The 16,488-nt window shown below is 33.9% G+C and overlaps 1 protein-coding gene across 1 annotated transcript; it reads right to left on the bottom strand.

The window, feature by feature from the left end:
- Positions 1–9,100: 9,100 nt before the first annotated feature.
- LOC143547124 (eukaryotic translation initiation factor 6-2-like) lies at positions 9,101–11,279 on the bottom strand. Its single transcript, XM_077038620.1, has 4 exons — positions 11,045–11,279; positions 10,917–10,961; positions 10,707–10,837; positions 9,101–9,645 (listed from the first exon to the last, which is right to left on the bottom strand). Exons 1-4 carry the CDS (start codon positions 11,277–11,279, stop codon positions 9,277–9,279), a joined length of 780 nt encoding a protein of 259 aa, XP_076894735.1. The 3' UTR covers positions 9,101–9,276.
- Positions 11,280–16,488: the final 5,209 nt, after the last annotated feature.

Raw genomic sequence — 16,488 nt, 5'->3', positions numbered from 1 at the left:
CATAAGATAGAAAATAAGCTGAACTGGGGGTTCTCGGCCAAATTTGGGAATACTTGGTCAAACCATGTGGTTCTCGGTCAAACATGCAGTCACCAAGAGTTCTCGGTCAGAGTTCTCGGTGGCCATGTGTTCTCGGCCGAAAACACGAGTTCTCGGTTAAGTATGGATCTCGGCCAAATATGTGTTCTCGGTCAACACATTTTCTCTGCCAAGGAGTTCTCGGCTGAATCCAGTTGGGACCAAATGGACAATTGGGCCCAGATAGTGAATAGATGGACCTGAAACAACTAAGCCCACATCATGCTAAGCCCATTATCTTAAGCATGAAAAAGCCCAACTTAGAAATGTGTTGGTTAATTAAGATACCAACTAAATCAAGTAAAAGGTTAATTAACATATATATATATATATATATATATATAATATTACAGTTAGCCGTGCTCAATTAAAGAAGAGGATAACAATCAACGGCGAACGCAACAGGATCCAGGTGAGTTTCTAGCCCCATTTCCTTGTTATGTTTTCGGGGTTGTGTGCATACTCGATGTGATAGTTAATACACTTACCTTAATTGGTAAGTGTATGCCTTATATGGTTTATATGTTATGTATGTATATCTTAAATGTGAATGAAAGCTTGTCGGTACGCGAACGATCTTCGGATATTGCACGTGCAAACAAGGAAGGTATGTTTATGATAGATGAATGTGTATGATAGATATATGTACAATATATGAATATGTATGAATGATTAAAGAAAGTATGTATGTTATGGGTATGTAAAGGCAGTATGTACGAAGATGAAGAAAGAGGGACCAGACCCTAATAATATCTGAGATAGAGAAGACGGGACCAGACCCTAATAATATCTGAGATAGAGAAGTGAAAAGGGACCAGACCCTAATAATATCTGAGATAGACAAGAAAAGGATCAGACCCTAATAATATCTGAGATAGACAAAGGAAAGAGGGACCATACCCTAATAATATCTGAGATAGAAATGGAAGGGATCGGACCCTAATAATATCCGAGATAGAAAAGGACGGTAATTTATATAGTATGAAACTAATAAAGTACGAACGTATGTATGAACTTATGAAATGAAAATAAATTAGTAAAGTAACCATTATGTATCTTCGGATGCATAATGGAAGGTAAGTGTATGTATTGTATAATGTGTGATTAACTAGAACTCACTCAGCGTAGCTGACTTTTAGTATACACGCAGGTGAGTAGGATGAGACAGTTCGCTTGATGAGGACAGATGGCATCGAATTGAAGGCACTGGCGTCTCAAGGAAGTGTTATGATGTTTTAAAGACTATGTTTTGTTTTCAAATGACTATGAATGTTTGATAAGACCAGATTTGAAAGTTATGTAATGTTTTATGATTGAAGTTTTATATTCCGCGTAAAGTTTTAATTAACTCTGATATTTAGAACTGTGTTTATGAGTAAATCCAACGTTCAAATGTGAGGCACCGGTAACGGGGCCTTACACTATGTAACCGAGCTTGATGATTGATGATTTACGCTTCGTTTTGTTTTACTTGATCTGTAGATAATCTATAGCTAACCAACGAACCGAAAAAGAGGGCTTAACTGATCGAAAAATCGCAAAGGTAACATCCAAAACACTCGTTTAGGGGTGTTTAGGATTAGATCTTGACGTGTTTTTGTTTAGGATTAGGGGTGTTTCGAGGACATCGGGGATCATACCAATGACTCCCTATCAAAATTTGGTAATTTTTCGTTAATCGGAGAATATTTGGCGATTTTATTACCCTTTATTGTTGATTTATTATTAAAAATAGTTAAACAGTTTGAAAATTTCTAAAATTTTGTGGAGAACTCAAAAACTACATTTTGGAAAGTCTAAGTCAATTGCAGAAGCCTAGATATGGTTAGTTAATTTTCGATTAATCGAGTTTTAACAGCCGAATTATGCACAAAAAGATACTTTAACTAAGGAGTTAAGTTCTAGAAATTTTACAGGTATTATTTGATAGGATTTTGATTACTCCTAAAATTAATCAGATGTTTGAGAATCGTTTGGTACAAACAGGTGATTTATCGGTCAAATATAACACATAAAATGGATTTTTGTAAATAAATAAATACGTGTAAAAATTCTGAAAATATTTTTATAAAACTCTACATATTTTAATTTGTTAGTACAAAAATTCTCATAACATATATATAATGATATAAAGAGTTATAATAATTTGAACTATAAATTTATAAATGTTTTGATAAAATAGGCAGCATTGTATTTAACGAACTGACTGGTATATCAAAACGTCAAAAGTGGTCAAATATCATGGTTTTGAATGAATTATACATGTTTTATACAATCATACCCGTATGAAAACGGAAACGAACCATGCGGCCAATACAGATACTGAAACCCTAATTTTCTTTTATAAATCGAATCATTTTATCAAACAGTACAATTACTTAAGTTTGTGTGATGTTACCTATTTCCGAAACGCGTAAACGAACAACTTGGCCAGGCACGAAAGACGGTGAAACTGAGCCAATACTGATTTTAAACATTTGATATCGTACAACGTCATAATCTAAGACTACTGACAAGTTCTGGGCGTAACAGCCATACCCAGACTAGATATACAGCCCAATTCAGTTTAAATACTATAGCGATTTTCTCAGTTAAGCCTTCTATTCAAGTTTCGGGTTCTTGGTTAGCTATAAATTGTATCTACATATAAAGTAACACAAAACCAAGCATAGAACATCAATCATCCAAGGGTTTCGATTCAGGTTTGAAATCATGTTTTCAAACCGTAAAAACGCGATATAAACTTCTTAATCCGTGTTGTTTGGCCCAAGAAAGTGTATGATTCTGATTTGTAATCATTTTTAGAAACAAAACATGTTTTTGGATCATTTTAAAGGTTTTTAGATGGTTAAACATGGTTTTCATTAATCGTAACACGATTCTTTAGGTTTAAACATGATTAAACATGTGTAAAACTCATCAAAATATAGATTTTGCCTTAGTGTTTGGCTGGAAATTGAAGGAAAGTAGATGATATTGAGTTGGTCTGAAGATACTTGTGCAAAATATCAACTTTTGAAGCTTATAAATGAAGATAGGTTAGGGGGGTCCATCCATTATTGTGGCGGCCACTTAAGGGGGTGCTTTATTTGGCCTACTTTGCCTCATTTTGTGTGCCATATGTGAAATTCAGATTCCAAATTTAATTCGGGTTCGGTTTTCGATGAAACAAATAGTTCGGGTTTGAGAAACAGCGTAAAAAAAGTGTTTTTCAGCCAGTTTTTCTAAATTAAGAAAAACATACTTACTCATTGTAAAAATCCAAAATATTTTCGCAAGCTACTCAAAACATCTTAAATAAGTGTGTTGTAAGTCTTTTTTGGCTTAACGGATGATACAATGCTTGTTTTGGTACTTGCAAGTTTGAGATCACAATGTATTGTTAAACAAAAATCTTTTCGTTTAAACAGGTTTGGACATACTAGGGCTATAATATCAACATGTTAGTTGTTATAATATGTATATCTCATGTATATGCCCCCTGATATTTGGAACAAAACGTATTTTTGGATCATTTCAAAGGGTTTTATATGGTTAAACATGGTTTTCATTAATCAAAACATGATTCTTTAGGTTTAAACACGATTAAACATGTGTAAAATTCATCAAAAATATAGATTTTGCCTTAGTGTTTGGCTGGAAATTGATGGAAAGCAGATGATATTGAGTTGGTTTGAAGATACTTGTGCAAAATATCAACTTTTGAAGCTTGTAAATGAAGATTGGTTAAGGGGGGTCCCTCTGTTTTTGTGGCTGCCACTTAAGGGGGTGCCTTAGACCCCTCTTTTGGCCTACTTTGCCACATTTTGCGTGCCAAATGTGAAATCCCGAGTCCAAATTTAGTTCGGGTTTGTGTTTTTGATGAAACAAATAGTTCGGGTTTGAGAACCAGCGCAAAAATAATGTTTTTCAGCCAGTTTTTGTAAATTAAGAAAAACATACTGACTTATTGTAAAAATCCAAAATATTTTCGCAAGCTGCTCAAAACATCTCAAATAAGTGTGTTGTAAGTCTTTTTTGGCTTAACAAATGATACAATGCTTGTTTTGGTACTTGCGTTTGAGTTTAAGATCACAGCGTATTGTTAAACGAAAATCATTTCCTTTAAACAATTTTGGACATACTAGGGCTATAATATCAACATGTTAGTTGTTATAAAACGTATATCTCATGTGTATGGCCCCCCGATATTAGGAACAAAACGTGTTTTTGGATCATTTTAAAGGTTTTTAGATGGTTAAACATGGTTTTCATTAATCAAAACATGATTCTTTAGGTTTATAAAACGATTAAACATGTGTAAAATTCATCAAAATATAGATTTTACCTTAGTGTTTGGCTGGAAATTGAAGGAAAGCAGATGATATTGAGTTGGTTTGAAGATACTTATGCAAAATATCAACTTTTGAAGCTTATAAACGAAGATAAAATTAAGGGGGGTCCCGCCCTTTTTGTGGCCGCCACTTAAGAGGGTGCCTTAGGCCCCTCTTTTGTCCTACTTTGCCTCATTTTGTGTGCCAATTGTGAAATCTGGAGTCCAAATTTAGTTAGGTTTGACAAACACCGCAAAAGCAAATGTTTTTCAGCTAGTTTTTGTAAATTAAGAAAAACATGATAACTCATTGTAAAAATCAAAAATATTTTCACAAGTTGCCTAAAACATTTCAAATAAATGTGTTGTAAGTCTTTTTTGGGTTAACGGATGATACAATGTTTGTTTTGATACTTGCGTTTGTGTTTAAGATCACAACGTATTGTTAAATGAAAATCTTTTTGTTTAAATAGTTTTGCACATACTAGGGCTATAAAATCAACATGTTAGTTGTTATAATACATATATCTCATGTATATGGCCCCCGATATATCAGGGTCATAATTAGTATCATTCGGTTAATCGTTTACTCAATACGAAATGACCGGTTCACGGTTCACTATTTACTTGCTACGTAATAAATAAGGTATACCTCGTTTTGTCACGAATGTCACACTTGTACTGGGCACGGCAGTGTTGAGTGGGGCACGGTCGTGCCTTCCTAATATATATATATATATATATATATATATATATATATATATATATATATATATATATAAAGGTTATGATAAGAAGTAGATTTTCTTAAGAAGTGTAGGAAGTGTGTTTTCACTATTAGATTTAATAAAACACACTGCACAAAAACACACTGCAACTAAAATAAAAACACACCGCACAATAAACACATTTTCCATATCCACCGTCAGATCAACATATCTAACGCACCAAATTACTTGTTAGGCACACTCCACTTCTTATTATAACCCACCCTATATATATATACATACACACATACACACACACACACATATATATATAGGGAGAGGATCATAAGAGAACTCTTTTTTATAGAGAGAACTAGATAACTAATAATGAAATATTTTTAATTTAATTAAAAAAATATTTTTAAATATTTTTTTCTTTCATCCTTCTTATATGTTGTTATTCTTCACCAAAAAAATATAAAAACAAAAAAATATAAAAAATTAACGAGTAATGCATATATTCAATACACCGACTTTTTTTATAATGCATATGTGCAATAGTGTGCATTTTGATATTTGAAATAGTGTTGAATAGCATATATATAGTTGTTTGTATTGTATATTTGCAATAGTGTTATATTATATACAAAATTAAAAAAAATCGATATAGTGCATATGTGCATTAGTGTCGTATTACATATATGCGATAATGTGTTTTGCATACAATTATTAGTGTCGTATTTGCATATATTCAATAGTGTGTATTGAATAATGCAATTGTGTTGTATATATGCAATAAAACACTATTGTATATATGCAATAGGCATTAGTGCACACTATTGCACATATGCATTACTCGTATTATATTTTTTTTATTTTTATTTTTTTTTTGTGAAGAATAACAACATATAAGAAGGATGAAAGAAAAAAAAATTTTAAAATATTTTTTTAATTAAATTAAAAATATTTCATTATTTGTTCTCTAGTTCTCTCCATAAAATGGAGTTCTCTCATGATCCTCTCCCTATATATATATATATATATATATTATCCCTTTATCCCAACGAAAGCAGTAAAATCTAACCTAAACATTCTAAAGCCCACATAGTGTCATCCAATTTTTTCGACCAATCTCTGGAATTATGATCACTGGCGGAGAAGTTGGTGTTTCCTGGATGATAATACCCTAGGCGGGTGCAGCTGGTTTCTCTGAAAGCAGCAAAGCATATGTAATCAGAAAATAGAGGAAAGAAGATAAGTAAAAACTTAATAAACATTAAAGTGTTACCGAGGGATGTCTGCATGACTACGCGCTTGACGTGGTCCTCAAGGCGGACCTTCTTGGCTCTTTTGGGCCCAGTTGCCCGTTTTTTCTTGGCCTGGACCTCTACTGTGTCAACATAGTTGTCATCCACATCACAAGATTTAGAAGATCGGTGTTTCCTGTTGCGTTCAAGATCTGCTAGGGCACGCATAACATCTTATATATCAGAAGCATCATCGGGACGTTTTTCTTCGCGGGGTGATGATTCATCACTTGATGACAACAACACAATCACCCCATCTGAAGTTAGTGCGTTCAAAGGACGAGGGTTCAAGGAAAACTCACTTAACAAAAATATTGCTCTAACACCACAGGCTCAAGGCGTAAATCTTTGGGAAACAAAAAATGCTCGTCTTGTCAAGAATGGGAAGCGTTGTTGGATCACGTGGGCGTTTCTGCTTACAACCCACTGTTTTATAAAGCAGTGCATTCAGCATTGACCCCTCACCTACAGGTGCCGCGTGAGCAAAAAATTAAAAGCAGGCATAAGGAACATAAAAAATAAATCAATGGATACTTACTCTCATCCGCGTTCTGAAAGAACGCCTCATAGTCAGGATATGGCCATATGCGGCTTATACCAGCCCACACCAAAGCTCCCTCAAAAATTGTCCACATTGGGGTTGGCGTCTGGACTAACGTTTGGTACCACACTTGACCTTCATAGGGAGCAAACCTCAGGTCTGGAAGCTTCTCGTTGTGCGGGCGACGTACCATGGTTATCGTAACCACGTCCTCACGGACCCAACAGAATTCCGTACTCCACTTATAAGAACTGCGCCGAGGGAGGGTTCAGTACCAACGACCCCTTCGATGTGGTGGAACAGTTAAACCAACCACCATGCCCATTCATTTTGTAGAAAACGGCAAATTTTTCTACAGTTTGCACAATGTTGTTGGCCCCGCAAATAAAATCGAAGTGCCGAATTCTCACAAGCCCGAAAGGGTGGATCTGAGAGAGATGGATCTCGTGGCCGGTAATTACGTTACCGAGGAACTTGGTTATCGGAAACCAAAGATTCCCGGTCGAAAAATATTCTGCATATACCGCCATTTTGCCGGATGGAGGCTTGTCGGCTATCGATTCAGTGGCTAGATATTATGGTTCCCACTTCGGCACTATGTCGTAGGTGGTTACAAGTTTCTCAAACTCCGTCTTTTTCTAGTTTATTTCTATAAGATCTATCAGTGGTGAGTTCTTCTTGTCATGGGCCATTATATTGGTTATAAAGGGAAAACACCGAGCAATGGTGACTGGGTGGGAATAAAACGGGAATTCTCAAATGGTAATAGATCAGAGTTAGAAGAAGGAGAATGAAATCGAAGAGTTGATAAAATTTTTGAAAGACCTTGAAATGCCTTATTTTTACCCATCGCAGTTAATGTGATGGGAAGGTGGCAGAAGAGAGAGAAGTTACACATTCCAATAATGAAGAGACACGTCAGGCGGGAAAACTAAAAAAGCGAAAAAGAAGGTACAGTCTGGTTCAGTTGACAGTCGACACATACGTCACATCACCATACAATGCCTACAAGCATGTCACGTCAACATCCCTTATACTTATCTTCAAATGAAAGAAATCTCTCCAAAAGGTCTACACAAAAGTTCAAAATACCCACAAAATATCTTTACGTTCAAAATTTCACCAGCATAAAAACTTTACGCGGAAGAAACAATGGACTGGGGAGGGGGGAGTTATAAAGGTAGGGTAGTGAAAAGCTCCAAATACCCATAAAGGAGTATCCAAGACTTCCTCAAAAGTCATCCACGGGACACCTTCATCACCCGCATAACTCAATTCAGAGGAAAGGTAGTGAAAAGCTCCAAGGATCATGAAATAAGATCCGCGGGTCACTCTGGGCTTCCTTATAAGTCACCCGCAAGATATTTCCATCATTCGCAGGATGACGGAAGGATAACGTCAGTAAAGCAGCTATAACTAACTTCCTTCTACGAGGTTTACGTAAAGATTCTCTCATGAAGGACACGTGACGTAGTAGCCAATTAGAGAAGGACAGTTGGAAAGGTTGTTATAACCGTGCACATGACCAAGTTGTCTTGTCATATCAAATGCGGACATGTGTACAGTTTGTTACAAAGAATACCTTCTAGAAGATGACAGTTGTGCAAACAATATTTCCCTAACCACCCGGCTATAAATACTCACTTCATCAGCATGAGGTATTTATTCACACTTCACATATTACATCAATCACCTAAGTACTTTCTCTCTCTATAAGAACTGTACTTATTCTCACGCCGAGGGTGGTTACAGAAAAACACCCACTCATGTCATTCCCGTAACAAGCTCACAGTGTTCTGTTTTGCAGGTTACCATCGTCGGAATTGTTGGGCTCTACTTGTTAACATATTATTTGTCTCGCAATCCATATCCGATGGAATCATCGGTCTAACCGGTAAAATTTAGATCCGTGCTTCTTCACATGGCCAGTGTTACCATTTTTAGGGTCGGTTCCATTTATCATCGAGCTATATGTACTTCAAAGGACGGGGCTAAGTTTTAACACCTTAAGCAGATCCTACATTGATCATAGACATAAGAGGTTCTTACTTCATAAGAAGGTCCCACCTCAAATATCACCAACACACGTCCAAACCACCTTACCATTTTATCAAAGTGGAAATGGATTTAGTCTTTTGTTATGTTTATTGGAAATGGATTTAGTATTTTGTTATGTTTATTGATATTTATTCTTATTGTTCGTAGGTTTCTTTAATAAACCAAGGGAAATAATACAATACGAAAACTGAATTAAACACTAAAACATAAAAACACACATCAACTTTCAACAACATACAAAACTAAAAAAGCAACATAACTTCTCATTTCGATTCAAACATATGTGGAAACCAACGACTTCCCCGTCTCATCAACACTGCCGCTAGACTGAGCATCTCTCAACTTAAAAACATTCTCAATCACCGAGAGCTCAGTAGCCGTAGTATCTGACCCACAAAATGCAGCCCAGTCATTAACGGTTAACCCGCCCGCAATCACTTCACTACCACGGTTAACCATGCCTGCAACCAAAGGAACCTGCAAGAGGGTTGACAGCTCTTCCAAGTCTTCAACTGATGTGCGAGGGTGAACCAACCCGCCTCTATTTGAGAATGCACAATAACTACCCACAAGAACGTTCCCAGCAATCGTCTGTCTAAACACTTCCACACCAAGAACATCGGCTATCATTTCTTCAGTTTCCTATAAACAAATTTAACGCAAGTTGTTTTAGAAAGTAATTTCACCCGCGTCGTTTTGGATTTGTTGTTAAGGGTAGCATAAAATTATGAACGAGTGTCAGATCGTGTTTGTGGGTTGGCGGGTCGAGCCCGACACAAACACAGAAATTTGACAAGAACCCGTTACGAACACAGAAATTGGACCCGAACCCGAAACGAGTACGGAAATTTGACACAAACCTTAAAATTAAGTTAGACACATCAACCTGAGCATGACAAGTTTTTGTGAGTTGACATGACCACCACTCGTTAAAATTTTTATTTTATACTTTTTGCATATTGATACACAAATTACAATTATTACGGTAGAAATGCATGTAAAATAAATACGTTTAAACTATAAAACTTGGTTCTCGTCTCTCTTTTAACTTTTAAACTTGGGCTTATAAATAAGTTACAGCATAAACCACATTTATAAAAGAGTATAAAATTAAATGACATAAAATGATCAACACGAGAAGCCACAGTCGATCCGAGCACGACTTGTTTAAACCGTAACTTTATTTAATTTTATTTTTTCTTATTAATACTCAAAAATTACAATTTTGCAAGAAAAAATAGAAATATATATATAATCACTATGTTTAAATTATAAACCTTGATACTCATTTCTTTAAAATTTTGACAAAACAAAAATAAAATAATAAAAACTTGATTTGCAACATAAAATACTTTTAAAGGAGTATATAATACCGCGAACCCGCCAATTCAACCCGAACACAATCTATCCAGCCCAAAAGTTTATTTACTTATTTATTTGATGTTAGAAATTTATAAATCCTACAAAATTTGGTTAACCCATGTCTCTTTTATCTTAAAATTTTGGACAAAAAAGTTAAGTTATGACATAAGACACATTTGAAAAAACAAGTAAAAAACTAAACAGTCAAAACGATTCAACCTGCAAATCCGTCAGGTTAACCAAAACACAACCCGGTTAGTTAAACATGTTCACTGGCTTGACCCGCCTGAACACGTTTATACCAAACCCATGAATTCCGTGTTACAAATAACTGCAGTCACCTTATCAAGATCGGTATGTGTAAGAGCAACATGATCATTACACGCCATGCAATTACCAAGAGCCGATAACCTCTCGTTAATCCGTTGGACAACAACTGCGTCAGGCAAGCTGCTCTTCAAGTGTTGAAGCTCTTCGAACGAAATCAATAAACAAATTATCAAACTAATACATTTATTTAAATAGAAATATTGTAATATGACCTTAATTACCTTGGTCAGTAGTAGTATGAGGCAACAAAAGACCTTTCTTATTTCCTACAAAATAATATCCAAAATCAGTAACCAAAGTCGACCCGTGTTGCGGCATAGGCTGAAAAGGTTGTACATTATTTATTTACCAATGCAAAGCCTTCCAATTATTCTTGTACCACCGATAGAAGTTTTAACAACAGGGATGAAATCAGCCAACTCAGACTCAAAAACACTGCATAACCGACATATAATTTCTTGTAACGTGTTCATAAACAAGATATTAGCATGAGTAAATTGCAGTTTTTGTCCCAGTGGTTTGCTAAAAATTGCTATTTCAGTCCAACAGTTTAAATTCGCGATTTTAGTCCTTTTATTTATCATTTTCTTTGCAATTTACTCCACCTGATTAACATCATCAGATTTCTTCGGTTGAATGAAGTGGAATTTTGGTTTTTTTATGTTAGATACAGGATTTATATTTATGGGGGTGTTTGGGTGAGCTTCTAAAACTTGCTTATTTGCTTATTGGTTTGTTAAAAAAGCAAACAATGTTTGGTAAGGCTCCTCCAAATGCTTGAAATTGGAGTTTTTCAAAAGTGTTCAAAAACCATATGAGCAAATAAGCAAATTTAAAAGCTCACCCAGACACCCCCTATATATTAGTATATATGTTTTGTTTTAACATCTTGTACCTAATGTAATAAGACTAAAATGCCCTTTCAATCAAGAGAAGAACACTAACAGTGTTAATGAGGCAGAGTTAATTGCAACGAATATGAAAGATCAAGGATTGAAATACACCAATTTCACATATAAAATCAATCATATGAACAAACAAACAAACAAACAAACCCGTAGAAGGTTTCAGAGCCTTCATTTGCTACCAAACAGTAAGCATTTGTTAGCTTTGTGAATACACCAATTTCACATGAGTTTCAAACCTCAGCCCTAAATAACATCAGATACAAAATGCCCAAATATATAACCAAATAACACGATTGATGCAAATGAAAATTAACATAAACAAGGTACAAGTATTATTAACTTACTTGTAGCCATGGTAAAATCACAAGCAGTCGAATTGAAAATGATTCTTGATTCAAAGAACCTTCAAGCACACAACAGTCAATAAATCATCAGGATTTAGCCCTAATTCAGTACAGGTATCCAAAAAATATGATTTTAAATAATAGGGCCGGCTATAAAGGGTGTGGGGAAGTTGACCGTCCACGGCCTGAATTTTTTTTAGAAAGCAAATTATATACAACATTTAAAAAAAAAAAACATATGTATTCTGGATGTTTTAATTCAATTACTCAACTTATTTCATCCCATTTTTATAAAAAGCTTTTCTTTAACAACTTATATCATAATCAAGTTATTTAAAAAATTAATTGTTTATGTCAAATAAAAAATGGGAAAATTCGCAAAATGTCCCACTAATAGAGAGGGATTTCATTTTTGTGCTTATAAGTAAAAGTTTCAAGAAATGTCCCCTACGATCACGTCTTTGACAACGTGCTATGCCTCAACGCGTCTTTCACGGCCTGTTAGCCTCTAACGCGTCTTTCACGACATGTTTGACCTATTAATTGTTTTTTTTTAATATTACATGATTATAATTAATAGGGCAAACATGTATTGAAAGACGCGTTATAAGCTAACAGGTCGTGAAAGACGCATTGAGGTACACGTCGTCAAAGACATGTTTATAAAGGACATTTCTGGAAATTTTTATTTATAGGGACAAAAATAGAATCTATTTTCTTTAATAAGACATTTTAGAATTTTTCCCATAAAAAATCCTTTATCCTTTTTAATTAAAGGCCATTTTTTTTCGTTTGCCCTCTACCCAAAAAATTTAAACTATTCTAATAGATGGTGGTCATGTATCACGTGAAACCCTAATTCATATAATCATTCTCTAATCAAACAAATATCAATTCTAAGGTTCAATTATTGGATGAATAAAATAAAATTAGTTAATTAAGATTGCGGACCTGTGATGTGAGAAGGTGGAAGATCGAAAATTTATTAGCAATAAACCGAATTGAGGATTTGAATGTAGGGATCAAGAATTGGTAATATAATAATATGAGATAAGATTGATAATTGTTGTTGGGTTTGGGGGAAAAACAAGGATGTGTGTATGTATATACGTGTAAAGGTGTCGTTTGTATGTTGTCTTTTGGTCTGGAACGTGATGAGCAAGTTCAAAATTACTTTACTTGGGCTTCAAGCTCATGATTTCCCTTTCCTGTCTTCGTTCGAGATTAACCACCGCCGACACTGATGACACTCATCGGCGGGTGGACCGGCAGTTTTGTGTTTTCCTGTTTTTTAACAATCAGATCTCCATATACCAAACACACAAATCGCGTTCTTCGCTGCTCACTTCGTCACTTCCAAAACCGTCCATAATCATCCCTAAATCGGCAATAATCCGGCGATTCATATAATATCAAACTTACCAAAATAATTGTGGTGAAGATGATCTTTGAAGAAGATTTGGAAAAGATGTGTGATAAATGTTTGATGAAGATTTAGCGATGGATGTATGTGTGATGTACCTGATTATTATGTCAAACCCTTATTAACTATTGAAGGTTTTGTTAGAGAACATGGGAGGCAGCCGTGACCCCTTCAAACATGTTTACAAACTGCACATATGAAACCCTAAAGAACCCATTTACTGAGTTACACTTTTAACCTTGGAGTTATGGTTTTATTAAAATTAACCCTAAACTTATACTAATGTGTAGTTGCTTTATTTTCTTGTCTTTTAAGTTTTATTTTTTATTCAAAAACTTGATTAAGCATGTCTACTTCAAAAAGATTTTTACATATCAATGGTTTGAGACTAAGAATGTGATGTGTGTTTTGGATTTTAGATTATGAAATTTCATGAAATTTGGTTATTTTTTATATATTTTTATATATAATTTATATGTGTACATATATATATATACATATATTGTATTTATGACGTCATCCGGGTCAACACCGGTCTGCCCTCCCGGGTCGGTCCGACCATTGACCAGGTAAGGCATCCGGGTCGACGTCCGGGCCGGGTCTGAAAACATTGATTGATGCTTACTTAGACTGTGAGGTATGCGCAGTGGATGAGCCATAAATTTTATCTAATGGGTTTGAGATTTTTCGGTGCTTAATCTTTTACAGACGTCAAAGTTTTCGGACCCGGATGTATCGGGTTGAGTTTGGATTGTCACACCCCAACCTATGGTGAAATGTCGGGGTGCGTACCGTTGGTTCACAGCTCATAAGATACTATCATGCAATTTAAATATGACATAATCTAATTAATTATTTTAAATAACCAAAATTTGATCCAAGTAGACCATGTTCAAAGCAAATTACAATTTAATCCCAAACAACCAAATATCTCAAAACTATAACATCAAAACACCAATAGTCTTTTTATTAATTTTATCTTAAGGTATCTCTAAATGTTTATTCACCTTAGCTTCAAACGAAATGATAACCTCCAAATGCATTCAAAATAATATAACTTGTCAACACGAGTTGGGTGAGAAAGTCACCAGTTTTGATATAATAATATGTAAATAAAAGAACAAAACTGATATTGTGAGTATAAATCAATCAAACCATGAGCAAATAAAAGGTGTCAGTTGACCATGTCAATTACAATTTAATCCCAAACAACCAAATATCTCAAAACGATAACATCAAAACACCAATAGTCTTGTTATTAGTTTTATCCTAAGGTATCTCTAAATGTTCATTCACCTTAGCTTCAAACGATATGATAATCTGCAAATGTGTGCACAATAATATAATTTGTCAACACGAGGTTGAGTGAGAAAGTTATCAGTTTGATATTTAATATGTAAATCAAAGAGCAAAGCTAATATTGTGAGTATAAATCAATCAAATCATGAGCAAATTGTCACACCCCAACTTAAGGCGGAAATGTCGGGGCGTGAGCTGATTGCTCACACCTCTCAATGTACTATTATGCAATATTTTAAAGGTGACAATATCTATTTAATTCGATTAAATGATTCAAATAACTCAAGTACAACGTACAAAATCCATAATCATACAACAATACAATTTATATCACAAATGCTCTTGATTAAAAGTTTTCTAACTTAAATTCTTCTGTACGTCTTCACCAAATCTTGCAACTAGTTTAAACAATAACCTGCATATGCGTATAAAATAGAAAGGTTTGTCAACAACGCATGTTGAGTGAGTAAAACACAAGTTTAAGACACAACAATAATAATATATAATAAATAAAGAAAGATGCAAACTGTTACTGTGACAATAAACAGTTAAAACATAGCATATAAACAATCAATCAACCATAATGAAAGGGCTCAACCAATTCCATATAAATGGACATTGGTTACCAAGCAAGGACTAAACAGTTGCCATAAAAATTGACATCGGTTGCCAAAGAAAGTCGTATGATCATACTATAATGAGGAACTTCACCAAAATGCGTTCAAATAAAGCAAGTAAGCAAATCACAAGTTAGGCATAAACTGATATACACACAAGGATTAACACAGTTGCGGTTTTGAATACTAGATAATATATAAATACTCTAAATATGAATATGTCCTCAAAAAGATTTAAAATAAGTAAAAATGGGAGTGATTACTCACCTTAGGAAATAAGCAAGAGGTAATGGTTCAACAAGAAAGATAAAGGTAGATCAAGCTTTTCGAGAAACTACCGACAAGATATCCTAATAAAGAATAATTGCGGCAATAAATATAAATTGAATAACGGAACCAAGATTAGATAAAGGTTTGGGATTCGACGATCGAGTATATTCTAACGAAAGCTTAATATTACTTAGATTCATTATTAATTTTATTATCGAAGTTTTATTGTAAATAATATGATTTAATTATATATAATACTTAAATAAAATAGTTATAAGACTTTATGGTTTATATTAAGAGATATATTTATCTAAAAATACATTAAATGTGTGTATATATATATATATTTTGTTAATAAAGATTTCTTTTAAATAAATATTGTAAATAATAAATAATAATAATATTTATGTAAATTATAATATTTTTGTAAAACACTTAAATTTATACAATATGTTAAATAACGGGACATCCTAAATATACATATTAAAAACCTTTATTATAAAAACTTTAACAATTTAACAACTAATATATATATATATATATGATATAACCAAGGTTCGGAAAACAACTAGTTAATGTGTCGGTTTACAGATTAAATATTATATTTATATCATTATAATGTATATTAATTGTTTAAAAATAACACACACACACACACACACACACATATATATATATATATATATATATTTATATATATATATCATAAATGTAGAAAACAAAACCTTAAGAATTAGATTTAAATAAAAAATTAGGTTGCTTTTATATTTGGGAAATTTCTTAAGAATCCCCTACTTTTGTTTTTACTCTTCACCTTAAGGCTAGGTTGTAACAACTCGGATTTTTTTCATATATATATATATATATATATACCGACCCGTTATCGTTTTCGGGTAATTTTATTCAACAACTCATCGCGTTCATCGAACTAC

The sequence above is a fragment of the Bidens hawaiensis genome, unplaced genomic scaffold, assembly GCF_021521415.1.
Source record: "Bidens hawaiensis isolate Kalapana, Puna unplaced genomic scaffold, B.hawaiensis_p1.1 tig00014638_1, whole genome shotgun sequence".
Classification (NCBI taxonomy): Eukaryota; Viridiplantae; Streptophyta; class Magnoliopsida; order Asterales; family Asteraceae; genus Bidens; species Bidens hawaiensis.
This window is presented reverse-complemented; position numbering and strand designations above follow the sequence as displayed.